General features: G+C 43.9%; 2 protein-coding genes across 2 annotated transcripts in view; both read right to left on the bottom strand.

The window, feature by feature from the left end:
- The window catches only part of ahcyl2b (adenosylhomocysteinase like 2b), a 31,471-nt gene extending 10,020 nt beyond the window's left edge, over positions 1 to 21,451 (bottom strand). The window contains exons 1-2 of the mRNA XM_079183985.1: positions 21,111 to 21,451; positions 2,163 to 2,271 (exon numbers count right to left, since the gene is read on the bottom strand). Of these exons, the coding sequence (XP_079040111.1) occupies positions 2,163 to 2,271; positions 21,111 to 21,431 (430 nt within the window). The 5' untranslated portion in view covers positions 21,432 to 21,451. The remainder of the gene's footprint in view (positions 1 to 2,162; positions 2,272 to 21,110) is intronic.
- A 755-nt stretch (positions 21,452 to 22,206) lies between these two features.
- tmem209 (transmembrane protein 209) lies at positions 22,207 to 27,352 on the bottom strand. The gene is made up of 15 exons (XM_079183953.1): positions 27,316 to 27,352; positions 26,768 to 26,929; positions 26,568 to 26,626; positions 26,293 to 26,424; positions 25,920 to 26,149; positions 25,603 to 25,807; positions 25,203 to 25,378; positions 25,000 to 25,071; positions 24,760 to 24,856; positions 24,486 to 24,611; positions 24,297 to 24,394; positions 23,815 to 23,929; positions 23,574 to 23,671; positions 23,239 to 23,312; positions 22,207 to 23,065 (listed from the first exon to the last, which is right to left on the bottom strand). The coding sequence occupies exons 2-15, from the start codon at positions 26,908 to 26,910 to the stop codon at positions 23,011 to 23,013; spliced, it is 1,680 nt and encodes a 559-aa protein (XP_079040079.1). The 5' UTR covers positions 26,911 to 26,929; positions 27,316 to 27,352; the 3' UTR covers positions 22,207 to 23,010.
- Between the last annotated feature and the right edge of the window lie 376 nt (positions 27,353 to 27,728).

Below are 27,728 nucleotides of genomic sequence, written 5' to 3'. Positions count from 1 at the left end.
GTCTCTTTTATATTGCCTTGTTACTTTTACATCTTGTCTGAATGCCTTTAGGTTTTATCTGAAGCACTTTGAATATGGCAAAGCAAATTTATTTATATAGATCTTTCAACAACAAGCAAAGAGCTGAAAGGTTTTCAAAGTGCAGAAAAAAACACAATGCGCCGTCGGTTTCTACACTGTGAATAAAGCCTGTGTTTTTTTTCCCCAACCCAGCAATTTGACTTTGGTAGGCCACAGATTCTGCACCGATTATAAAGCAGCCGAACAAAACCCTCTGCAAAAACTCCAGGCTCTTTCCAATACACGACTGCAGAGCAAACACAGTACAAATGTGTTTCAACACTTCGAGAAAAAAACAAACCGGTCATAGAGAGGTATCTGTGCACCTCTGGGAGATAGAAACAGTGCGGCAGCATACTTAGTAATAAGATGCCTCCGTGTCTGGCAGCAGCACTGAGAGGTTCCTGTGCTTAAGGCTGACTCACGTCACAGGTACGGTTCCTCTTGCATAGAGCAGGTACACGATGCCAATATCAGTTCTTTCAAAATGACCACGGACGGCTCCCTCGCCAGCACTGCAACAATACCGAAGTCAAAGAACATGCTGTACTGTGTCAGGAGGTGAAAGGCTTTAAAAAGAAAAAGAAGATAATCATCCACGAGTCCACCGTTTTCTTTTGAAATCCCCCATCCGTACCGACAGGAGGAAAGGGGGGGGGGGGGGCGAGCAGATCTTAGGGATCATGAGGGCGGATGTACCAATACTTGAGAAGGAAAACTGGGACAAAGCCAAAGACGGTGAAGAAAAAGTCTTCTACATTCACACAGACGTATTTTTTAGATATCAACAAGAGCTAAAAAGGAGAATATATTTAACTTAATCCACAACTCAAACATAATACTTTTAAAAGTAATATTAAAGTCCCAACCAATACCAAGACTTATTACACATTCACTTCTGTCAACTATAAGTCTGAAGTGGGTTGTGCATTAAAGTACTCCATCAATTTAGCTTTGCACTCCTTTAACATCGTTGGACTCACTTTGTAGTTTCAAAAAGAATCAATACAGCATTGCCATATTTGTCAGAACTTGTGCTCACTCCACACCCACAGATTTTCTTTTTCATTTTCAAACGAGCGGCAGAACTTGAGGCAATTTATCAGACTGTGTGCAGCAACCTCTGGAGCCACAAAGGGCTTCATACAATGTGTTCACTGACGCAGTAGTCCTCCCAAAACCTGGGAACAGACCATGCTGTCAGACATTGCTTTCCCTTAAAGTGTAATGGGATGACAGACTTTGGCCATACAAAACCCTTTCATCTACATATTTAACAAAATGTTAGAATTGAACTACATAAACATGTCTTTTCATAACAACATATATATTGTATTCGTCTCTTATTTCCTACCATTGGGCCGCTACCTTAAGAGGAGCGCGTAATGGAGATAATCTACAGCAAAGTGTCCTTGGGAAAAGTACTAAAAGTGTGCTCGGCGTGTCCTCTGCACTGTGGGAACCATCAGAGGAATAAGAGGCGCTCTGTTGAGGGAATTATGGGAGAAGACAGGGAATCAGCAGAGACGGGGGAGGAAGGAAAAAAAAAGGAGGAGAATTCAAAAGGGGAGAGAATAGGGCTACACACGGAAATATTTCTGGAAATAACCTTAATATTGGCAGCACATTTCACTCAATTTACATTTGCTGTTGAGATGTTAAGATAAGAATCCACCCTGTACGTGCTAAATAACACAAAAACAGCTCATCTTGTCAGCTGACCGTGGTTAGTGATGCCTGCAAATGTGCCGGTGGGAAGACACAAAATGTTTCATCCCCTCTCAATACGAGTACTGAATACTCACTAAGTTGTTGTTTTTTTTAGCGCCCCGTGACCTGACGGGCCCATTACGGCCGTCCACTAATACTGACTGAAAGTCATTAGTCCGTCTGCCTGTCCAGCTGCTTGCCCATCATATTCCGCCGCGAGAGGCGACGCCGTCTGAGCCGTACGGATTAATTCGTCGTGTTAATGGTGTCAATGAAAGATGTGTGGTCTGCGAGCGAGCCCGACACACAGCAGGAAGTCTAAAAGCAGAGCTAACGGGAAATTTATCTCACACCGCTATCGTCATGAGTGGGACTGGGGGATTCAGTTCTACCTGAGCTGTAGCTGTCTGTGGACGACTGGGAGATGGAGCGGGACAGGGAGCGCCGGCCGATCTTGGAGGGACGTTTGTTGAACTCCTGCTTCTGGTCCGCAAACTGGATCTGCTGGTGGATGGAGAGCACAAGGGGGGGGGGGGGGGGACAGAGATCAGCACTCGTATAGATTCTGCAAAAGCATCCGTTTAGATCACATCAACATGCTTTGTTTTTTGTCATAATGGATTTATTAAAAAGACGCATGTAAAGTAGCTCTTGATTCCTGGAAACGACCACCAGGCTTCACGCACAGATACACAGTTCTTGTACAAGCACACACACACACACACACACATTGCACTTGCATTTCTATATTCAATATTTTTTACTCTGTTATTTTTGTATTGCTTTACATGTGCCTATTAATGCTGCTGTAGCAAAAAACTGTCCCCTTGTGGGATTAATAAAGTAACTATTAAAGAGATAAAGAAGGCTGAACAGCAGAGCGGGAAGAGTTTCTCTGCCGTCGGCGTGGCAGGAGACCAGCTCTGAGTTCACTCTGACTTGCAAAAGATAAAAGGAGACAATGGGCCTATTATCAACCGGAGACAAGGCCACACGGCTGACGAAGGTACAACAGTTCATTCTGGGCCTGTGAAATAGGTGGGAGGTGTTTGGCTATCAACTGTAGTTGGGCCACAAACTGACCGGGATTCTATCGCGTCGTTAATCTTTCCGTTATTACAGAGACGACAGCTTGGTGAATCGTAATTCATGTAATGACAATATTAGAGTGCGAATAGTTGACTTATTGCTACCATAAACCCACGGAGAGGGAACATTACATGCTGGTGTGTGTGTGTGTGTGTGTTTCATGCTGTGAAGCATGAAAACAACTTTGTTTTTTCATCAGTCAAGAAATGCATTGGGAAGTGAGAGCTCTTTGCTAATGCCACAGTCCTCTGACGGAGGTGGTGAAAGAAAAAAAGCTTTCAAGATTAGATAAAAAGGAGACGAACGAGAATCATTCGTCTTTATCATTCTCCTCGTTGAAAGAGGCCGTCCTTGAGTGCAAAACAAGAAGATTTTTTCAGCTTTTTATAAGAGAGAAATTACAACATTTGTAATGTGTGCACGTCTGATGCAAAGAAGCTGTGTTGCAAGTCCAGAAAATATACTTAGAAGTATTAAAAGTACTAAAATGATGCTCCTATCACAGCATTAGATTCACATTACTCATGCACTAGTGTAAAAGCAGGATTGTATGATTGTAGTAGAAGTAATGATTATTATTTTCTCCATTAATCTACTGTTTGGGTTCTAAGAATTTCTATTCCATTTTCAGAATTTGTACAAACCAAAATGACACAATGCTTGTTTTGTACAAACAATAATACGTACATGAAAATGAAACTACCAACTAAATAATAATAAAAGTACAATAGTTCCCTCTGAAATGAAGTGGAATAGAAGAAGAAAGAGAGAAAGAAAAAACTAAATGTACGTAGTTACATTCCACCACCACTCATTCATAATAACAATGTGCCCGATCATTAACACATGACACAGGGCAGAGCTGCTGTCCAATCACAGAGAACATTGAGTCAACATAACCAGAGGTTTTTACTGTCGATGATTTCATTTCTCTATCTTGTGTTTTCTCTCAGTTCACTGATCTCCCGGTTATTCCTAACGTGGTGCCGCATGGAGAGGTCCATAATGAAACGTTACAACCAACCATATCACATAAAGACAAGCCAGGAAACAATTTCCTGATAATAAAATTAAAAATAAACAATTCAAACAAATGTACTATTTGCTTACTTTCACTTCCTCTATCAGCAAACTGATGGCTATTGAGGCGTTCAGCCATTTCAGCTTCATCCAGACCCTGATATGCTAACAATCACCACTCCACAACACACTGCGTGTCCTTTCTTCTTACCTTTTTCACACAGGGCTCACTGCTTCCCCCATTCTTTTTCTTCTTCAGCATTGCTTCACATGTGTCGGGGTGTGCAGTGGAGTTGCAAGAAGTACGATGCACGTCTGATTAAAAGGCCTTGTGCACTGATGGGACCTCGTCTTTCTGATCATTTCACGGGCTGCGTCTTCCCCCTCTGCCTCTTTCTAGCCTCCGCTTTCCTGCAATCCAGCCCAAACTGGTCCGACCGTGTGCCGGCGGACACAATGCAATGAATTGTTTCCCCTTCCTTTCACTTTTTCCTCTCCCTCTCTCCCACCTCTGTATTCTTATTTAATTGTTCAAGAGATCGGGCTCCCTGAAAACCAAAAAGGTCAAACTTCAGTCTCTGCTGACGATGTGTGGAAAACTGAATCCTAAATTTATTGCTCAAAATCTAGGGTGGGACTCTGTGGAATTCATGAAATGTTTCCGAAATTGGAGCACACAAACCCTTCCTTGCCAATGAAACGAAACACACAAAAAGCACAAATTAAAATCGAGCCATAATATACAAAAGGTTTGTGCTTCTACGACATGCAAGTGAGAAGATCTTCATCTTCTAAACAGATGCTCCTTGGAAAGGCAATTCACATTCTACTGCACGACAACACTAACGTAGGAGTGCAGCCGAAGGTGCTAATGACCGTGACCCCTATATCAGGCAATTCAGGTTTATGGGATGGAGTTTTAGATGAAGGGCTTTAGGAGCTCAGAGTTGCAGTGGAGGATTGAGGGTCATTTTTTGGGGAGCTCAGGAGGAGGGGATACAGGGGGCTTATGACACAGGTTAGCTCAGGCTACAGAACGGAGGAAAAATGAAACGCTGGTTTGCTTATTGCTCTCACTCTTTGGGCCTTTTCCCAAAGGACTGCTCTGCACATAGTACACGCATCTCCACATACTTGTGAGAACATGGGATTTGATTTCTATGCTGCAGCTGGTCCGTGGCAAGCAAAAACCAAATCTCCAAAATGATTCATATTGCACGTATTTGGCCGAGAGCAGGAACGAGCGATAAAAGAACAGAACATGGTGCCGATGCACTTCTAACAGGCCACACAGTCTTGAAAATCTATATTTTTAAGGTGCTGCAATCAGACTTTTACGATTCATTTCAAGGTAGTGAATGAGCTGATGCTCTTATCCACAGCCGCTTACAATAACCCGCCAGCCAAATGCTGGTCAGCTGTTCCTGCAGCTTACGACCCGCTCCGAGTCTTTCTGGACCTTTGCATGAAGTGTGTCGTATTATGAGCGGTCACAGGCTAATATAACAACAATATAAAAAGAAAAGAAAAGAGAATTACAAGACCAATTTCAATCAAATCTGGGTGACCTGAGCTAACATTACAAGCATGACTTCCTGGTAAGTAACGTGACATGAGAGAATTATTATGCATTATGAAAGAAATGGAGAAAGCCACTGAGGACAACTAATGGAGAGTGCAACACTCTGCTCCTGTACTAGTACACTGAATAGATATACATGACCCGGCAACACTGGCTGCCTATTGGGAAAAGCCATCATGTGGAGTTCATTCAAATCGGTCTGACATTTAGAGAGCAGAAACAATAAATATATTTGGTTAAACTAACGATCAGTTTTGGTTTGCAGTCGGTTTCCTTCCACCTCTGTGACACTGTGATCTTCCACCCTCTAACCTCGCGGTGCACTGCTTTACATTACGGATGGCGGCGGATTAGGAGCTTAATGACATGTGAATAATGAATGTTAACTCGATACTGGGACACATGAGAGACTGCCACCTTCCACTCAAGAGTGTGTGTGTGTGTGTGTGTGTGTTGTGTGTGTGTCAGATCGGACTGCAGGGAACCAAGACGGAGAGTTGCTGAAATCCTTTGTACTCGTGAAGATCACAGAGGGGATGTGGGATCCTGGGAGTGGAGCCAGGTGTAGGCCGTCCCGCTGAGGTGGACTGTGATGGTTGGCGAGGACGACTTGGACAGCGTGTTCACGCTGTTTTTTGACGCTAGTAGCCACCAACGCGGACAATAGTTCCTAACGTTGCTCAGCAACTACTGCTAAATCGGTTTCAAACAAGGTGCTACTTTGCCACACACCAGCGCTCTAAAGTGCTAAAACAAAAACAAAGAAGTAACCAAGTACTCGCGTTTCCTTTTAGTGCGTTTTCATTAAAAAATAAACACTCGACACTTTGTGTTTCATCTGCTTATCTAACTCATGGTGCAGTTTTGAGTCGGGACAGGGTTAGAGGATCTCTCGCTGAACGCCAGATTGTCTGGGCCGGCCAGGTGAAACAACAGAGACCCCTCTGGGCGAGAACACAGGAAAAACAAACAGGCACAGATGTACCGGAGCGGCAAATGTGATGAGATATGACACCGCTGCCTTTTAGTGCAGCTGCAGCTCACTAAATTCCTCGACTAAAACAATCAGAAATGAATGTAGTTGTACGTAAGATATAGGGACGTAGTTAAGTGTTATTACCACTATGTACTATAGTCACTCATTATCTGTTGATTCACCAGCATCTGGAGTGTTACCGAAGCACGTCAGAACGTCACAGACCGAGCACATTTATCAAAGGGTTTTCTGTGTGTGAAGAACAAGGAACATTTTTTAACACCTTTTATAAGAAGAACATCTACCTGAAAAACAGCAGGGAGGGGTTCTGAATTAAAAAAAAGACACAAATATGCCGCTGCAGGCCAGGTTAGAAGCTGGGATTTGCTCACTGAGGCTTTCTGTTCTAAACAGGAAATCAATGCAAGTCACCTTTCTCCTCCACAAAGCAGCTTGAGAAAATCGCTCCTAATTCGTCCCAATCAAACAATAGTTTTCTCCACAAGAACACTTGCACATATCAAAGTGCAAAATGCCACGCTCCCTCTGCATTTCAGCTGCACTCAATAAGCCTTTGGCATGACTCCAAGGAGGGGGAGAACACAAATTAATGTTTAGCTAAAATGTTTCCACGTCTTTGCGAGCAAAATGAAATCCAGAGGCTCTCTAAACCCTCGGAAGATTAGTTTGAGGCTTGGCCAAACATCAGCGCCTCTGAAATCACGACTATAAGTTAGCGGGGACCACAACTTCGGCGAGAGCTCGACGTCATCCGTGATGTCACTGATTGATGAGCCGGCTCTATCAAAACACATTTGTAACTGAAAAGGCACACAGGCCTGATGTCACACACATTTTATTTGGCTTGTGTTTAACCAGGGAGGGCTGAACTTGCAGCTAAATCTGCCACAAACCCACGCAGTCATACAAAGACCTGTGAAATGTGATACGACCGCGAGGTTAGGGTTCAGCATGAGGGCAAATGTATAGTATTTGCTGGTTTTCTTTGTCTATGATAGAAAACTGAATATCTTTAGGTTTTGGACTGTTGGTCAGGCAAAGCAAGCTATTTGAAAACACTGCCCTGGCCTCCGTGGCAATGGGGATGTTAGTTGCAGCCCTATATAGGATAATAGGGAATGAGTTAATAATTAATTGTGCACTATTCATCATTCTAGATTCTCCTTGTTTTTCCCTTGTGTTAGGATTCTTCCTCCCCTGCGATGCATGCTTGCAGACAAATGTTTCACGTAAAAAGAAGGCTTCATCGTGAGGTTGAAATCTTGTTGTGACACCACGCTGCATGCGTGTGTGGTCGTATCTGTAGGGATGCAAGCGGGCTGACGACATACAGCCGTGTCTTCACAGCTGTATTGTCTGCAGGACGTCCCGTGTGAAAATATCCTTCAAGTTTCTGCAGAGGTCTTGAACATTGTAGTTTCTCAAAATAAAAGTACCTAACCCCACAAACATTAAAAAAACATTCTCACCTCCCTGTATATGAGCCTTTTCTTTGCTTACACAGCTTTTTTTTCCTTCTTAAAGTCGATCCATACCAGAAGACATTCATCATGTACCGGCCACACCGGTGTCGGAAGGAACCCGATGCTAATCAAACACAATGGGGTCATGGGACGGAGACCCCCGCAGAAACCCAACACCGGGCCTCTTGAGCCGTCAGCTGGGCCGGAGGTTCTCTCTCAAGCACCGCACACGGAAACACGTCACTACAAAATCACCGTTTTCGCAGCCGGTTAGGACACTTATTATTAGAATGGTCCTCAAAACGACAACGGCTACCTCTTAAAACTGCCCGTACATATACTACAGCTATGTTTTACAGTTGAGAAACTCATTTGCTGCGATGCACACAGACTACAATAATCTGCACACTGCCCTTGAATTGTTCCGCTCCCTACAATCCACCTTCAACTGGTCAACAAGGCCATGAGGCTCAATGATTGTTCTCCTGCGGCTTACATGTTTCTGATTCATTCCTTTGTTTACATCCCGCTCTGTGCTCAGTTCTGTTTATCTCGGCCGTGCTTGGGGCTGAGGATTTGGTGCTTGCATGACAATACAAAGCAGAACCCCGAAGAGACAAGACTCCCGTCTCACAGGAGGCTCGTTCGTCAGCTTATCCATCTGGTGCCAAGTGTCATTGTGTAAACAGACCCTCAAATTGCACCGATATACGAACATTTGTATGCAGTGTCATATTCTACAGCAGTTTGAATTTTGGAGCGATAGCTCCCCAGCACGTCTCCGGAGCAGAGTGTGTGAGGAGGCAGAGTGTCAATAGAACGAAAACGAGCTCCGTCTCACCGTAATCATATTTCAAAAACACTCCCACGAACAGCCTTTCAAGCTGCAGGACGTCCATAATTACTGGCCTAAATCACACAACGTTCCCATCGACTTAGACGGCTGTCTTTCTGTTCCTCCACCTCAAAGAGCTGCCACAGACCATTGAAGGCCACGTCATTCAAACCCCCCTTTCCATTACCAACCAAAGAGCCGCGACGAAACTCAATGTGAGACACCGGTGTTTGTCTTTGTGTCAGAGATGCTTGAGACCCCATGTGCAGTTTAACGGAGCCTCGTCTGACTGTCTTCTGGTTGTGTGCGTGTTTCCCTGATTGAGAAAAATCCGCCAGCAGCTGTGATCCTTCCATTGTGGCAGTGACGGCTGTTTCTATTTAACTCGGTATAAATGAACAAGAACAATGAGAGGATGCTATGTAAAGTAAGGTTCTTAGGACGCCGATATTCACAGCACTACCAATAACAGCGCAAAGACGTTCAGAGGGGTCATTTTAAACACTGTGACACATTATAAAAGCTATTAACATTTCACATTCAGTAGGAATTACAGGACCTTGGGGGTGCTGTGACTCACTATTAAGGATTGATGTTTCTCGGCTTCGCGTGTCCCAAAATGAGTTTTAAATGAGTTGCAGAACAGCGGCTCCCTGTAGACGTTTTAGATTGTGTCATTTGGTGACTTAACACTTCAGTCAACATCTTTCAGTCAGCTGGTGTGTCTGTCTGAATCAGTAAAGAGACCGTGCACTCGAAGCAAACTAAGCCGGGCCAGCGGAGAGCTGTGGCGCAGGTTCTTCTCTCCCCAAGGGAGAGAAGGGAAGGAAGTGTTCTCCATCAGGCCCGTTGGGAAGCTGGCTGTTTATACCCCCTCCCTGCTGCTCCCCTCTGGGGGGGATCCCAGCCTCCATCACTGGCAACACAACCTGAGCTCCAACCGAAGAGCACAAACACACCGGATCCGTATATGTGACGGCATTAAAACGCAGTGATTACTGGGAAATGACATTAATATTCAAGTATTCTCTGGTCATATCAATGCACAAGAAAAAAAAGAATGTGCTGAACAAGATGCACAAGCCCTTTATCAAGACCGAACACAATAGTCGAGTGCATTGGACCGCAACACAATGTACCATCGACCCGTTTCAAAGTCACCCGTTTGAATGTTAACTGAAAACTTGAATTGCTACTGCACTACGTCAAGTGTTGTGTCAACACCTGCTCTGTTCTGGGAAGCTAGCACTGACCGGGAACTCTCACATTACCACACAGACACAAAGTCTATATCGGTTATGGGAGGATGATTGTGTTGGCAACAAGTAGCATGCTCTCCATCCTGATAAACAGAGCTGGATAGTGGCCTAATAGTGAGAGCGCGTTCGGCAATTACCATTTTACGGTGGCTGTCAGAGTCCCAGGTACACAAACTTTGCAGCCACAGCCAACTTTCACTAGCATACGGCCCGCAGTTGTATTTAATGTCTTTCCGTATCGTCCATGTGATGACAGCAGTAGAAAAACTGATGATGGCTAAACAAAGTTAAAATGAGGCAGGCAAGATGAGCCAGGCTAAGTGCAAAGAGGGGTTCTCTCAAACAAAGCGCCGATGGGCTTTTAAAAGCTGTCTGTTTGGATGTGGTCGGCCAAAAGACCCAGAAAAGTGAGAGTGATGGTGGCATTAAAATTAAAAAAAAAGACTGCAGGGAGAGGGAACGAAGAACGTGCCTACATACAACAAGACTAAAAAGTGTGAAATCCAAATGGAAATTAACATAAAAAACTATGCATCCAATATTAAAATCAAACAGAGAGTGACTTATTCATATTAAAGTATCCAAAAAGTGGTAAGGGCCTTTTAAAGTCTTGTAGTTAATTACTACGTATTACGATAATGTATTCCAGCAATGTGGTCTAAAAAGTCCCTTAATGGCTCACGCTCCAAAAAGATACTACATTTCCCATAATGAGACTCATTCGATTATTTCATTATGCACCAACGACTTTTACAAAAACATGGCAGGCGTTATTATCAATATATTATGTTGGAATGAAACTCTTATTTACATGTACACGGAGGCTTGTTGGCAGTCATATGTAATCACAAATGTTTAGTCCTCGGGCACAAATAAATACTAAATAAATAATAAAGGTGTCGTTTAATTATCGGACGAGTGGTGCAAAGAATCCATTGGTAGTAAAAACGAGTCAAGACACTTTGATGGAAAAACTAAATTAGACGGTAGCAGACAGAGAGGTGCCTGTTTTACTTCTTCTACTGTCTTTCTACCACCACACACACACACACACTCGCCTTTTTCACAGCTGCCCCGTCTCCCTAATTGTAGCTAGATCAAACACAAAGCCCAGTCAGGGATACGATGCCCTCTGATTCAACTCGCACTACGTCGATCTCCGGGGATGAAAAGAAGTACGGCCTGTACTGTACGCTGCCTTAGACTGGTGTGGCAAACAGGAACAAATATTTCTGCTTTTTGTTTTCTCTTATCCTTCTTTTTGATTGGCACCCTTTAACAACAGGGTAACACATTTAAATGACACTTTCACAGTTTGTTGTGACAGTGTTATCTCGCTGACAAGTTTCCTGGTCTTGACTGAGCACACTGCGGTTGATCACATCGGCTGACGAGCCGTTACTGTCAAATACAGGACAGTCTGTCACATGTATGACCACGATCTTTGTTGCATGAATTCAAATTTCGCTTCTGTTATTTTAATGCATTTACTGGACGGATTGAAAACCATCACTGCCGTGTCAACACACCTCTGCTGCTGTGCGGTGGGTTATCGTTGAACAGCTCTCCACAGGTTTCCTCACGGTCCATTAAATCAAACCAGCCAGCAGCGGGGCAATGTGCATGTTTTGCCCCCCTCTGTTCACCTTTTGTCCGGGTAATGTCCATTTTTTGCGCGTCACTGGCACTTTCTGAGTCACAAGTCAAGTTACTGTCTAACACAAAACACATGCAAGCACTTTGCTTTCACAATGAGATGCCGCTCGGTCAGATCGAAATTAGAAGCCACAGCAGCGAGGAAAAAAAAACACTTAGAAAGTGCGTGTTAGGATTTCACATTGGCTGGAAACAATTGCTGCCGGAAAAAGCCGGAGGCAGAGACCAGGTCCTCGAGTTAAAACCACAGGAAAGACCAGACACGTTGCTGGACAGGCACAAAAACAGAGAGAGGCCTGGCTTTTAGTGGACACGCAAGTCAAAGCAGAGAGCAGCCCACAGACATCTTCACATGTGCAGATTACTAATGTATGCCTGTCCCTGCATGCCGCTTTGTAGCTTTCACAAGTACAGATGGGTCATGTGAGCCAGCTGTTATGACCTCGACATACTATTTCCATACTGGGGTAAATATGGTCGGTGGGTCCCACTTACTGCACTACTTGTGCAGGCGATCGGACAAAAGTGTTTTCATGCAACATATGAGGTAAAACAGGCTTCTAGCAAGTCTGTGCGCACGGTGAGAGACGAGGAATGAAAAAGGAAGAGCAGCAGAGCGTGAGGACGAGAAAGATCCTGAAAGGGAAGGCGGCTGCTCCGATCGCGGCTGAATTACCCTCCACCCATCCAATAGGAGAGACTTTCTGGCCACTCTGACCAATAGAAGGAGAAGGAGGAAGCAGCTAGTGTGAGGTGGTGTGTGTGTGCGCATCAGACCGCAGCCTGCTGACCCCGAGGCTGGCTGTGATGTAAGAATGGGCCCGGGTGATTTATATACACGGACAAGTGCTCATAATGGTGCACATAGAGGCACACACTCACGAGTCACACACACCCATTACCGTGCATTCACTTGGCAGTTATCGAGTCCACACGCAATTACCAGTGGCCTAACACGTGCCCCCATAAACAACACATACACATATATATATATATACATATTGCCAGAGGCTTAGTGCCAACACAGGGCCTCACCACACTGCAGGACATCCTCTGCTCTCGTTCTCTGAACCCTACACACAGCGTCAGCATATACAATGTGGAGGAACACACGGATACATCACACAGATGAAGTGCCTGCTGCTTGACGAACTGGTGGCCGTGTTCAACAAAGTCCTGTTATGGGAGGAATAGAGCTGCACAATTTGTTGTGTTACAATTGCACTCTTGATTTATTTCTCAAATCAATTAGAATCCTGAACCTAATACACTCTGATAATGCTAGCATGCTGGTGTTTAGCAGTGATAATAATTCACTATAGCATCTTATTTTAGCGTGTTAAAAAATGCTATTTAGCGCTAAACACAAAGTTCAACTGAGGTTCATGGGGTTGCCTTTAGTTTTGCATGCATGTGGTCATATACCCGAGTATTAGACACACAAACATTTACACATGGCGTGACGTGATTAGTCAACAGCACTCGGACTGCAAACCGAAACCAGAACTTCTGTTCTTTTCCCCGTTGCCTACAGATTCCACATGTGAATGCAGAATCGGTTTACAGAGATTAGGTCTAAGCAACTGCTACGGCCCTGAGTAATCACAGTGCTGCTGTGAACTATGGAAAGTATGCAGGGCCATCTACACTGAACACCGCCGGCTGGAACAATCCTTCCGATACGGTCCGATAGTCACCGTAAAAGCCAGCGACACTGATACTAGAGGAGAGCAAGCAATGAATGACGGGGCTTAGTGACAGATTAAACCCTACCTGTTTCTTAACGGGGGGGGGGGGGGGGCAGCGAACACACTCTGGGCTTCAGGGAACATTCCTTTCCGTTCATATCTGCCGCAGAACGGAGGAAGAGTGCCAAGCCTGCAGGCCTCACATGTCATTCTAGGACAAATTAAAGACCTCGTCAGGTTGACTGTTTCAAAACGTTCAATTTTCTCTGTGCCCCTGAAACCTCGGTGATAAATAGTGGCTCTTTGAACATTTAGTTGATTTAAGTTTCGTTGTATTTGCGACTATGTCAGTTGCAGTTTTATGGTTCGTCCCATAAAAATTCCTACCAATTATCTGATCTAACTTTAGTGTACATCTCACTCTCTCACAAGCACACTTCAGTTGTGCAACAGGGTCTTGTTGCCCATGCGGACCAAACTAGGGCACAGTTTGGAGCCCCAAGGCTAAGTGATTAGCTTTACTATTGATCAGATTGTTTAAAAATCTATTATTTCTTTCCAACTCTATTTGGCTTTCAAATCTGAGAGCAAACAAATGAAGGAAACCGGTTGATACTTGATTCAATATGATAAACAATGCCGAGGCTATTACGTGAATTAAACAGCGAGCTGTATCTACAGTATACATCCATCCACTCAAACATTCATCCATCAGTGCATGCTTTTTGTCTTATTGGTCACTTCTTTTTTTTCTTTTTTTTAACCACTACAGCTCTAAATAGTCAAATCCTTTCACTGAATTGAACAACGAATGGATTGTTAACGTCAGTCATTAAGCTAAATGAAACCTTCCATTAGCTTGAAAGCTAAATTAAAACACTTTAGGATTGAACAGCAACACAAGTCTTAAATTGAAGTGGTCCGTTTCTGGAATTGCATGTTTGTTTGTTTTTCTTCCCTCTTGAATTGCCAAACATATCTCTCTCTCTTTCCCTTTGGGGAAAGTATAATTCCACCAAAAGGCACACAGACGGGGGTGATGCTGGTCTATTTTTGAATAAACCCGTTATGGGGTCAATGATCTATGTTTAATTAGGAGTGTGAAGCAATTCTTCAGTGATTAGGCCGGATTTGGATTTCTTCTTTATCCTCTGGATGCTGGCAAAAAATTCGCAATGTGAAGAAATTAAATGTTTAAAGCAGCTCAAATTCTTATTTTTTTTTTTGATCTGCAGATCAAATGACTATGTGTAATAGGAAAGCTGTCACACAGTGATGAATCCACAGAGAATTATTACCGGACTCTCCAAGGGCTCCACGGGGACGTTTTAGCCTCATTGCTGGTTTTGTTTTTGTTTTCCTGTACTAAACCCACTGTATGCCCGCCCAGCACCAGACAGCAGACACCGTTAGCAAGTAGTGGAGTAGTGAACTAGTGGAGCAGCTAGGCTAATGGCTAAAAAAAGAGCCCAACCTCATGAGTTGGTGGCTACCAAAGCAGAGTTAAAAGGAGTGAAAATTGGACTTAAATTCATCGGGTCGTGACCAGAAAAAACTCCAAATGAATGATAATGTTGCTAAGTGTTTGCTAAATGTAAATGTACACAAACAAGGCTAAATGAATGTATGTCTGCATTTCCCGGCCCAAAGATGTTCCGGATACAAACAGCTCTCTCCTCTGTCTGCCAGGGCTGGGTGGTTTGGCCTGACTAATAGGAAGCGGGGCAGACTGATGGGTGTGTGTGTGTGGTGTGTGTGGGTGTGTGTGTGTGTGTGTGTGTGTGTGGGGGTCACTTCAGGCTTTGTGAGGGCCCTTTTGTGAGGCAGCACTTTTTGAACACAATGTTGAGCCTTTGTTCGCCGTGCAGTGCTTGAATATGGAGCCGCATTCCTCGTCATGCTGCATAGCCGGTTCAGTGGTAATGTCCACTACTGTCTACTGATCCTCATGTAAACTCAGCACTGTGGGCTAGTGGGCACATACATACATACTCACTTATTGAACAGGAACTAAACCAAAAGGGGGTTTAAAATGTCACACTATGCCGGTTTCTTGTGGACACAGGTTCTAGGAAAAAATGAGTGCTCACCTTTTCCCTTCAGTCTGTCCACTTAACTGTTCCAAGAACCTTTTGAAGGAACGGCATGTAACTCAATGAGCTGTACATGCTCAGTGATCGCAAGCTGCGATGACGAGGCAGGAAATGAATGTCAACCGGGGAGTCACAGATGGACATGTGTGGGTGGTACAGTCAGGAACAGGGAAGCACAGACAATCGGCACTGCCAAAACCAGACAAAAAACAGAGTGACTGCATCGGAGAGACTAAATATGAAAACACAAGAGAATACATAGAGTGTGAAAATGGATTTTGGCATGTCGAGTATGGCACTGGGTGTTCAGTACTTCTCTCTGTCATTATAAAGTGACTATAGGTACATCGGTGTTAAATGAATATGGACTATAGGTAAAGCAAACATGCCGTGTAATGGCAGAAACTGACAGAGCTGCACAGGTGGAGTACAGGACAGCTAGCTCCGCCCCCTTAATGTCAAGGTAACTAATTAACTATTGTTTTAAAATGTCACGAAGAAGGTCTGATATGATCATGACAAGAGCTACTGGCCGAAAGACAAACTTCTCTGACATTTAGGAAACCTCATTGACATTTAAACATGTGTTATTTCAATAGAATTAATCAAAGCTGATACACACTCAGCGGCGCTCCAACACACATTACACATGCATGTTTAGTTTTCATTTGCATGGTTCTTACTTTGTAGGTTTACTTGTATACGTGTTTTGAGGCTCAAAGATGTGATTGAAATAAATATCGGGCATTTAAAAATATTTCTTCAACAAGGAATTGAGATCAAGAAACAATTGTGATCTCAAATCCCAGCATGCAGCCCGACAGCAACGTCGCTGCTCGAACGTCCCGTCTGGACAGTGTTGAAGAGATCACTATCTGGCACCCCGGGGGGGGGCGAGAGAAACTCTAACTGGTGTAAAGTTGCAACACACCATTTCCTGAGTCGGGATGAAGATGGTTGGGGAGGTGTGATCTCACACATGCCTCCGTTCCGCGGCGCTGAGATTTACAGCATGTGCAGTTTACGACTCACTCGGTGATGAGTTATGGTGCATTTTAAGTCGTCTGTCACTCCACTTATTAAGGGTCCACGGTATTGTTGCGTAGTGTGACACAAGGCAAGCAAGACATGTAGAAACACGATGCAAAAATAGAAGTGTTGTTTCGCTGTAATTTGAGGAAGAGGAGAGTGATGGCACCAGAGAAAGTAAATAAATCAGGATTTTACTTGGGAGGTCATTAAAAGCAGCGATAAACCATGACTAAGTGCACTCAGGGCAAGGCTGGCCAAATATACACCCTATATGAGTGGCAGAGGCAGCTAGGCCATAAACAATTACTCAACAGCACCACTGGCTTCCTCTAAGAATATACTTTAAGACCTTTCTTGTTCAAAAGCCTGGCAGAGTTTCACAGTAGTCCAATACAGATCTCCAAGTCAAGATTACAGTATTGCAGTGAAAAAGAAGAGCTAAAAAGGCACTTAATACTACACACATAAATAGACAAGATTTCTCCCCACACATCACATATCTACAGCATTTAATTCAGCGGTGTTAATTTTCAGCATGTTCTCAGCTCCATCATCGGACATGTCCCATTGTTTGATATAACCCCTGATTGTCCATGACACGGCACAAAGAAACCCTAGAGCTGATGTCTGCAGGACACATCAACACTGAAGCCAACTCGTGTTCTTGATTGATCCAACTCTTACCAGTGACTAACTGATCATCAATAAATCATTAACATCCAAGTAGCCAAACAAACGTGTTAACACTCCGTCCACTCCCCCATCTGGCAGTACATTAGCAGGTGCTTCATACGCAGGCCCGGCTGGCGCTCTGCTCAAAGTCTTATGATTGGGGTCTTATGATTGGGGTTTTCAGGGCAGGGACTCGGCACTACATCCTCGATCGCCAACTTCTGCTGAGTCATTCCCGCCCCATGGGTCACGGTCGGCCCCTCATCCTCCCTGCCGGTGACCTCTCACAATGGTCAAACTTATTCGCTGTCCTCTGAACACCAACCAAAGGTCCCGCCAGCACAATAACCAGCACAGCAGAGTTTGATCGTTTACAGGGGCCGGACAGAGATAACATCCATGGAAGAAGGGGTGGAAGACTGAAGGACAGCTGGATTTGGATCCGATGCGAATTCTTTTCTCTCCTTCGCTCTTTCTCAGGGCATTTCTCAGACTTAACACCGGGGCTCCACATTCCCTGTGTCAACACACAGCAAAAGGATGCGTGCATGTGTGTGTTTGTATGCCTTAAAAAGGACCCTCTCTATCCATCTAATGTTGTAAAGTGTCTAAGGCTGGCAGTGAACTCCAAATGAAATCACATTTGGCACTTTTTATCTTGCTGCCGAAAACCGCACAGCTGGCAAACGCTGCTTTACTCGCTGTGACTCGAGATGTGGTATTTTTTAAGCTGTGTACATCTATTGGCCTTCTGTTCACATTAAGACACATTTTGAACCTCTGAAACTAAATGTGTACGTTCTATACTTGTGTTGTATTGTAGACAGGGGGAAAGTAACAAATGTCAACCTTTCCTTTCTGTTGGTCTCTTTACAACAAACAAATACAGCCAATCATACAGTCGATTACTAAAAAGGCCGGCTCAGACAAAGAACGTTTAAAGAAGTCATCAACACAAATCCTTACCAAATGAAATACATAATAGGTTCCCCAAAAAGGCTTCCAATGCGCCACTAAAGCGGAGTAGGTGGAATTGCAGCACATGCACAATCATACTGGTGAAAGTGGAGCATTGCATTAAAACCCTGCGTTATTTTTGAATGCGTAACCTCTTCGTCCACGCAGTACTCTTCCCAAATAGAGCAGCCACCGGTCACTGTAAGCCTGTTTACCAAGCTTAGCGGGTGACATAACATTACATCAGAGATGGATGACCAGACAAGCATATTACCAGGAATCATTCAGAAATATCACTGTGCATTGCGTTCCCTAAAACCTGTTCGGAAGTTTGGTCATTGCCAAAAGTCATAGGTGAGGGTGGGGGGGGTATCGCCCTGTACTTTCCCAGAAGCTGGACACATTCATGCGAAGCCATGCGGGTTGCAACGAAACTCATCACTGGACTCACTGAAGATAACATCTGGGCCCACCTACAACAGATCGCTGGCCCTTTAATCCACTCACGTGACGACATGATAAAGCATGGATTAAAAGATAGTCAGTCAACACTGCTGCCTGCATACTTGCATCAGCCCCACTGCTTCACTTTACCCGTCACTGCATTGGATGAGCAGAACTCAGCAGATGCGCAAGGCCAGGCTGTGGTCGTGTATCTATAATGCAGCGAGTGTGTCTTTGGATCCACAATGCCTTGTGGTCTATAAATAGGCTGGAGGTAACCGTCTGTCCCAGTGGATAATATACAATAACAGTGGTTGATCAGACAAATGCAGTGACAACCGAGTCTTTGAATTAAGATAATGGACGGACATCTCTGCCCCAATGTATTTAGAGTGTCTATTGTGCATTACTCAGGCTTACTGGTGTCTACATTACATGAATGAAAAAACAAACAACCACCACCTTTGACCCTAAAGACTCAGAGATGCCTTGTATTAGGTTAAAATGATCCCTTTACATTAACTTGATCTCTTTGAATTAAAATGGATTAAACAAGAGAATATCCTACACATGACTCATTAATTTAAAAGCCGACAGTTTCTACCAACTAAGAACACAAGTTTTATTCTAACATTAAATGCTTTTTATTTGTCAAAAGACATTTAGCCTTAGAGAGCCATAAAAGTGAGATTTTATGGACTATTTAAGTCATAAGTGTGAGTAACTTTCGTCACCCAGAGACTAGTTCCAACATTTCAAGGAGATACTTCGTGATAAACTTCTGATCAAGATATTTTTCACTAAATAAAATGAACCTGTAGCATTTTGGTAACTAACTTTTACCACGTTCCTGTATGCAAAATAGGTCTCCTCAATAATCCAGATGTGGCCGTGGCTGTCCGGTACAGCCGGTTTACGGTTGTCCCCTGAATGTGGATCAGCCCGTGGGCCCAGTGCTCCTGACTGCTGCTTTACTTCCACATGCCTGCTTGCTGTGACAGTGTGAGGCACGAAAAGCAATCTGCTCTGAGCTGCTGTCCATGTGCAGTCCATTCCCACACTGTACTATCCAGCTCTCGTCCTATGGGGCTTCTAGTGGGACTTCCTTAGGGGTGGCCCGATGGGATAGGATCATCGTCAATGCGCATTTGTGGGTGTGGGTGGTGAATGCGTCCCGTCTGGCTTGTACTGTCCCTACATGTTCCCCCCCGACAATCACCAAGCTTTTAGTTTTCTTTCTCCAAGAGTTCATAGTGAAAACACACTTAACAAGTATTTTTGTATTCATGTTGCATGCCACAAACTGACAAGCAAAAAATAAAAATAAATCCTGAAGATGACCATCAGTGATGATGGAGTGCACCGGAGTGACCAGAGGCTATAAATCACTGTCAACTGTTATTAATACCTCTGATCAAAAGGAAAGAGCAGGACGCTGCCTCAAAGGATTCCTTATCAAAATTGTTCTTTCCTTCAACCTTGGCCTTTATGTCTACTTCTGACCCAATCACGACTTTGTTACACACAAAAAGATAAGATGCATTTAGGTCACGATCGCAGGCAAGCAATTTTTTGTACCCTCACTCGTCAAGGACAAGAAGTCAGTCCGACCTCTGAATTAAGCCACAAGAGCAGGAACTCCCTTCACTGAAGTACAGGTGCCCCACGGGCTCAATCAGGCTTGAAGGAAACTAGGTGACAGGAGTGCTCTGGAGTCAGGGATTACAACCGTTATGTCTCGAGTTGGATCACAAACCTTGGGTGGCACTGCATCAGTAAAACCAAGATTACCACGGCGTGTTTGTAAGCAGTGGACGGTGATCTTCATTTTACGGACCTGAGGTCAAGCAAGGATCATCACTTGAGCGGGTGTTAAAACCGTGAAAGCAGTCACACACCAGTACCAATGTCTTCTCTTCTACTGTACTGCGTCTAAATCATCTGGTGACTTCAAAAGCTTCGCCAAATAAGATAACTAACGTACTGAAATCAATCATACTTATATCATGTGCTGACATGCCCCAAGAGTGGCGGTGACAATATATGATTATTAACAGAAAATCAGCTAAGACGGGAACTCAAGCTTCCATTAAAGTTAATGACACTGCGTATTTCAGCTAGCATCACATTGCGTAATCTATATCAGGCATACAGTTACGGTTATGGTCACATCCACAAAGCAACAGCAGTAAGCGTGAGCTTCTTTAAAAAGGGAATAACAACACTTAATATCCACACAACTTGTGAGAGCAATTGAATACTTTTCATCCAGCTGACGTTACGGAGTTCACGTCTTAAAGATTCAGCCATGTCAGCCTAAATTAAATGGGTACACCTATTGTTTAAATAGTCATTATCCCTTATTACACCCTCCACCGTGTTATTAACACCGGGGAGCATAATTAAAAGAGTTAACTGACACCGCTGGATGAGCTTTGGGACCAGCTAGCCTGTTAGCATCGGCACACAATGCGAGCTTTCGCAGCGGCGAGGTGCTCTGTGGTGGTCCGATAATAGCAGCTAATGTGAGGGTGAACATGTTCTCTCACTCGCCTTTTTCATCCGCGGAGCCTCAGCCACGGTACCGTCCCGGTTGACGAAAGCCTCTCCGCCGTTCTGCTGCGGGTCCGTCCGCTTCATAGCCGATGCCTGCGGCATCTTTGCGGGGTTCGGGGTGAGCAAACCCAGGCTGCCTTCTCCGGCTTTCGCGGAGGGCTCCGCAGCAGAGACACCGGCCTCGTGCGGGTCGTTTCTGCCGAGGGTCTTGCCCTCCGAGGTCGGTGTCACCGGGGAGCCCGCCGGTAGGTCTTTGCCGGTGGGGACGTCTTTGAGTTCGACCTCTGCCATTTTCGCTGCCACAACCTGGACTGACATCGCTGCAGTTTCACAAAGTCCCTTTTTCCCCAACACAAATAGCGAGTCAAGCGGATGTGACTGGAGGAGCGACTGTGTCCAAATGCATTGTGGTCCTTGTAGTTCGTCTCAGTTCCCTACCTTGAGCCAACTCCAATATCAATGATAGGCACACAGCTGACATTTTACAAAACCCTAGTCAACGTGGGGAAAAACCATTGACATATGCATTTTATTTAGCGGACAAGAAGGCACAATCGATAAACTATTCCCAGCAAGGAAAGCTACACTGCGAAGTGCATTGTGGGAAATGACGTTTGTAATAAAAAAGTAATGCTGCTGGGCAATCAGGAATACAGTTTCTAAATTGTTTTCTGTTACTAGGCAGTCTCTCTCAGTTTCACATGTGAGAATTAATAACACCAGGGTGCACATAATCACTTATATTACATTATGAAGGCATTTTCTATCAAAACGGTTTGTCCTTAGCAGATGCTGACACAAAACTATTTAATAATGTCAGAATTTGCCAGTCAACATTGTTTTCCAGCCTTAAGTCTTCAACTTGACTTTGCTGCACAAGATAATGAATCACATTACAATGATCTAGTGGTAGATATCGTGCAGTATGTCAAGAGGAAAAAGGGATCAGATGGTCAAATCTAAAAAAAATGAACTACATTGCCACCAAGTGGATGCCTACAATAATCAAAACATATTATTAGGCAGAGGGAAATGAACATGCTCTTAACGGTTTCTTTTCAATATCTCAATTTTATTTCAAAGTCTTGTGACAAATGTAAAATGGCATTATTGAAAACGAGCAAACATGTGGAAGGTTTGAAATGTAACAAATGGCTGACACAAGATGTCAGGATTAATGGCTTTTGTAAAAGACGTTACATTCTCAGAAAGAGACTTTGGTGATTCAAAGGCTTTTCATTTGTTCTCCATCACATATCAAAAGAATTAACAATGTACATAGTTACTTGTTGCATTGTAGCCTAGTACCAGGGAAGCTTCACTAAAACAGAATACTTCAATACTTGAATATTTTCTGTATTGCTTTCACAAGTCCAAATTTTGTCAGTGACTTCAAGCATGTCAGGAGCATCCCTACAACAGAAGACCATCATTCAACTACAGGGAAGAAGAAAAACGGCATACCAGGCTACTGAAGCTGAAAAAACTAAAAGTCAAATCCACACACACTGTGTTTGCATTCATGCTAAACGGCTCAGAGCTATTTACAATTCACTAGATAAATCTGAGGTATATTATTTACAAGGCTGCCGAGCTGGTACATTCTCAGATACAAAATCAGAAAACCAAACAAACGTTAAAAAATACAGCTCAGCACTGTGGTGCAACGTAAATGTGTCCTTAAAATGACAATACAGAATGTTACCCATTTGTACACTAAAATTGAGAACATTTTCAAAAATATGCATTTGTTGTCTTTCAAAAGGGAGGTGCCACTTCTGATCTGCCCCAGAAAGAGCGGTCCTTAAAATGAGGTGGTATTCCAACCAGTGTAGAAAAAAAATCCACTCGCAGCTTATTGTTGCTTGGTAAATGATCATCATCATCATCATCATCATCAGTTCTCGAATATCCACAAGATGTTCACACCAGAGAGGCCAAGATTTACTCTCCTGTAGAAAAGACAAGAAAAGTCAAACTGATCATTTCAAACCAAAATGCAATCTGTGCTTTGTTGTATGACCTTTGTGTTGAAAATGAATCAATATTTAATTATACTCTGAAATGACATGAACAATGCAAGCTAGCCGGTCTTTTACAGGACATTAGTAGCAGAAGTACTCACCCCAGCATCCCTGACTCCTTAGTCTTAATGACATAGAGGAACATTAGGATTGTGTGGAACAGGTTGTTCCTGCCCTGTAACAGAAATCAAGATGGGTTCATGTCAGGAAACTGCTCCATATTAGATCAGTAGATTCTAACCATGGACAAGCGAGATGAGACGCTTACAGAATGCTGATAACCAGATTCATTTCTCAAATGACCTATAAATAATACAACTTAGAAATCTGACTTCTCTTGGGATTCGATTTAAAGCCGGTAAGGGCAAAATAAGAGCACAAGCTGTTTTGTAAGATCCTGAAAATAGAAGTCATTATTTAAAAAATATTGCTGCACCTTGGGTAAACTGTAGATATGTCCCTGGTAGATGAGCTGGTAGTCAGGGGGAGTTGTGCTGCTTTGGTGGATGCAGAAGAGGCTCTCCTTGGTAGCATCTATGAGAGTTGACACAAAAAAAAAAAAGACACACAAATTGAAACAGCACGAAGAAGTAACGATAGCAACTAGATGCTGTGTTTCCAGACTAAGAAGAATACAGTGAAAATCACAAGCATTTCATTTTTGTGTGTCCACTCACCAGGTTTGTCTGGAATATGGCTGAAGTGCTGAGAAGTGAAAGTCTTCCCATCTGGGTACTTTGGGTGTGGAGGCAGTCTGGAGTCCAAGTATGTACAAAACATGTGCATGAGGATCTAGAGGGACAAACACAATATTAAGCAGAGGTATTTGGCCGGTGATCCCCCATTGATGAGGAAAGCCCCCCCCCCCCCCCCGACTGCTAGTGCATCACGTCTGCAGCACAGATCCCGCAGTCAAAAGATTCAAAGAAGGCTGCGACAAATTTCCTGCTCTTACTGTTAAGCAGTCTGTAAACTGACACAATTGCATGTATTTGAAAAGTCAAACAAGTTGTCACACTAACTAGTCCCAACCTGTGCAGCCTGCTCTCTCACTGACATCTGTAATACGATCCGTCTAATCCCTAAAAGTTTGTGGACGAGAAAAACTTGATGTGTATGTTGCACCGCAAGCTTGGTGTGTTTATGTGTGTCGACTCACTGCACAGTCAGTGGGGAGGTCCGTGTCCCACTTCCTGTTCTTCACATCCCCACCACCATTCCAGCGAAAGGAGCTCATGCAGCCGCTGTGGGCCAGCTCTGACAGGACAGAATACAGGAAGCACATGAAAAACATACACGTACGAGGATTTAAAAATGTCTTCCACAACCATAATATTGCTGAACCTACCCTTAACGCGATCAGCTAGATACTCCTGGTTGGGAGTGATGTCCAGATACTGAACAATAGAGTTTATAGTGGGGATGGATGAGGCTTTCATCAACGCTGCCTGTTTCAGGCTGCTTATGCTGGCCTCTGGTGGACGACAGAGTGAAAACAAGCGAGACTCAAAAACCACTAGAAGAATACATCGAAATCACAGTAACGAATTAAGCAATTTCCATATTTTTTCATAAAAATGAAAACGTATATTATACAGTTCCCAAAACTGCAGACGGTTTACCTCCTATCTGGAGCTCAGGGCAGCCCATCCTCCTGAGCTGGCTGTTGACAGAGTCTGTTTCCTTGACCAGAGGGACCAGGATGGTGTCACTGATCCACTAAAAAAAAGACACAAATAGATTTATTTTCTTACTCAAATCAAGTGTAGATGGAAGGTTTGTAACAAAAATCACACATGAAATTCATTTAAGACTTTTTTTTTTTACGTTATGTAATTCTGCAAATATGTTTGAACACTCACATTTCTAAGCTTGGCCGTCCAGCTATCAATGCGGTCCACTACAGGACGGCTGGTGGTGATTCTGGCCCACACCTACATAACAGGAAGAGAAAAGTATATAAATGGCAATCGTACATTACACACCGACAGACTGGCGTGTCTCAATTTGAAAATCATAATTATTTTATTTATTTGGGCTACAAAACCAATGCTAGTTTACAGACCTCCTCTGCAGCCTGTTTGGATCCCAGGTCGGTCTCATCCTTGTGGGCAGACGGGGCCAGAGAGCGGCAGGCCGGCTGGTACAGGAACTTCCTCAGGCTCTGGGCGTAATCTCCCACCGAGCGGTTGTAGTTCCAAAATGTTGGGCTGTGGCTCGGAGACACAGCCTCTGGACTCCCTATATAGTGAGCATCAGGTCATTCCATGATCACATACATCACCATGTTTTTCCACATTTACTAAGACAGAGATAATAAGTACCAATCATCTGAAGAATTAACTGGCCAAAGCTTGTAAAAACAAACTCGTTTGTCTTTATCTGTCTGTCTCACTTAGTGGCTCTGGAGTGTCCTGCTCTGTTTATGTTAGGAATGGACTTTCTAAACCACTTGCATACTGTACCTAACTGACTGCGGTGACTCCTCTCCTCCTCTGTGCGGAGGAACCTCTCCAGGCTTTTCAGATCCTCCATGTAGTCCTCCTTGCTTCCAGGGGAGTTAAACACAGAGGGGGATGTGCGATATCGAGCTCTCAAGCTGGAGCCTTCTGCTGGTCCAATGCTGCTGGGGTAGGGAGAGGAGCCAGGGGAGGGACTGTAGTTCAACACCTGAGAAATGAAGAAAGTAATGCTCTTAATGTGAAGAGGGAGAAATTCATCAATTACATTGACCCACCACAGATCTCCAGGCTAGGACAGATAAGTGATGTAATGGACATACCTTTCCGAAGGCCACTGAGGGGGAAAAGGGCCCCCCTGCACTGTTTGGGGTGGATGGGCTACCGAGAGGAGGGCTGTACCCGGGTACACAGCTGGGGGAGAACTTAGGGCTGGTGGTGGCCGACCGTGAGGGACTGAAACTCAGCACGCTTTGGCCCTGCAGCGGAGACGACTGGGCCGGGGCTGGGCTCTCTTTTTTTTCTGGCTTCTGCGGCGGAGAGGCATGAATACCTGCAACGGGACAGGTAACAATCATCATACTTGTCCCACACTCAAAAACTAAGAACCAAAGTGTGTTTACATAAATTTAATAAGAGATTTAACAAAAGGAGTGAAAAATACTAATTCGGCAGGCAACAAAACCAGAGCCTTACTTGTGTTTCTCAGACCCAGTAGGTGATGCTGCTCTGCGGATACAGCGATGGTGGACGGGGCCATTGTGTATTTAAAATATTTCCAGAAGTCAAAAAGGGCATTGAGGCTAAAGAGAGAGGCTAGCACCAGTTCTGTAAACAAGGAGAGCAGAGAAGGACAAACTCAGCGTACAGGGGCTTACAGAAATGCCAAGCAAAGTGTAACATAACAACATTTTATAACTTTTTAGCTCCAACAGAAAGCCCTTTAGTAAATGAGAGTAGTGGGACCTCACCGATGTACCAGATAGGCCAGTACGTGATGTTGTAGTATCGACTCAGCAATTTCCCTGACCTAACAAAAAAAGAAGGTGAAAAAGACACGCATGTCATTTCACCGTGCAGTGGAAGTGATGGGAGATGGTGGGACGCTGTATGAGTGCAATGGTTGCCAATGTTTGCGAGACATCACATTATTGAACTCCGATCAACTTACATTTCAGTGTAAAGCATGCCAGCGAGAGACACGTTGAGAACAGCCCAGGCCAGGACCACCTGACGAGCCTGTTCCTCCCTCCTCATCCTCAGCGCCCTGTCGATCATACTGGGCATCCCGTCCTTCGATGGGGTTAACATCATTTGATCTGTTCTGTTCAGGCTGAGACAAGGAGCAGCGAAAAACACCGTGAGACAAAGCGAGCATGCAGTGAGCTACGTTCATGAGATTAAAAAACAAATCCCAAAAAGTTACAACTAACGCGCAACGTGTGTTACAGAGCAAATCACTATAATTTAGACAGACATCTAATCACAGTATGTGACATGACAACTCTGCACGACTCACGGCTACAAGTAGAGCAGTTAGCTGACCTGCTAGCTAAACGGTAAGCTAAAGTTAGCTAGCTCACATATAAACAATACAAAAATTGCGGGGGGAGTGTGGTTTCAGTGTAAATTTCAACAACCGAAAACACAGAATGTTATACTAAAAGTGATACAACCAGTATACAAATACAAGGTGTAGAAAATATAAATAATTCATACCACGCTAAAGTGAATGACAACTGCGGCGCCGCATATTTTGTAATTTAACCGGAAGTTGGTCTCGTACTTCCGGTCGCATAAGTAGCACGTTTAGTAGTGCAAACTCAGCAAAGCCGGCAATTTTTAAAATGACTTAATAAATGAATTAAAAATATAAAGAAAACTAAATTGAATACACCCACGACAGAGTAGAAAATCAGAGACATTATTTTCTTTAGAGTTGTCTCATAATAATACCCACAGTTGTGCATAGAAAGAAATCTTTGAAATGTAGCTCATTTTTCCTCCAATAGTGCAGTTACGTGAGAGCAAACCATTTTTCCTCCATTTCTTTAATGATCATGGTCTGCCTTTTGTCACGAAGTACATCGAAGTGAGATGGCCAGGTGGGGGTGCTACCTCTCTATTTCGTC

This window comes from Pholis gunnellus (genome assembly GCF_910591455.1).
Source record: "Pholis gunnellus genome assembly, chromosome: 22".
Classification (NCBI taxonomy): Eukaryota; Metazoa; Chordata; class Actinopteri; order Perciformes; family Pholidae; genus Pholis; species Pholis gunnellus.
This window is presented reverse-complemented; position numbering and strand designations above follow the sequence as displayed.

What these genes read in the sequence shown, in the direction of transcription:
- tmem209 (XM_079183953.1), bottom strand. Translation starts at nt 26,910, where the DNA reads ATGATGTTAACCCCATCGAAGGACGGGATGCCCAGTATGATCGACAGG. An exon ending in CTGGCCTATCTGGTACATCG is followed by an intron (nt 26,425 to 26,567) that starts GTGAGGTCCCAC and finishes CCTTGTTTACAG; the next exon opens with AACTGGTGCTAGCCTCTCTC. An exon ending in TCTAGCTGATCGCGTTAAGG is followed by an intron (nt 24,395 to 24,485) that starts GTAGGTTCAGCA and finishes CTGTCCTGTCAG; the next exon opens with AGCTGGCCCACAGCGGCTGC.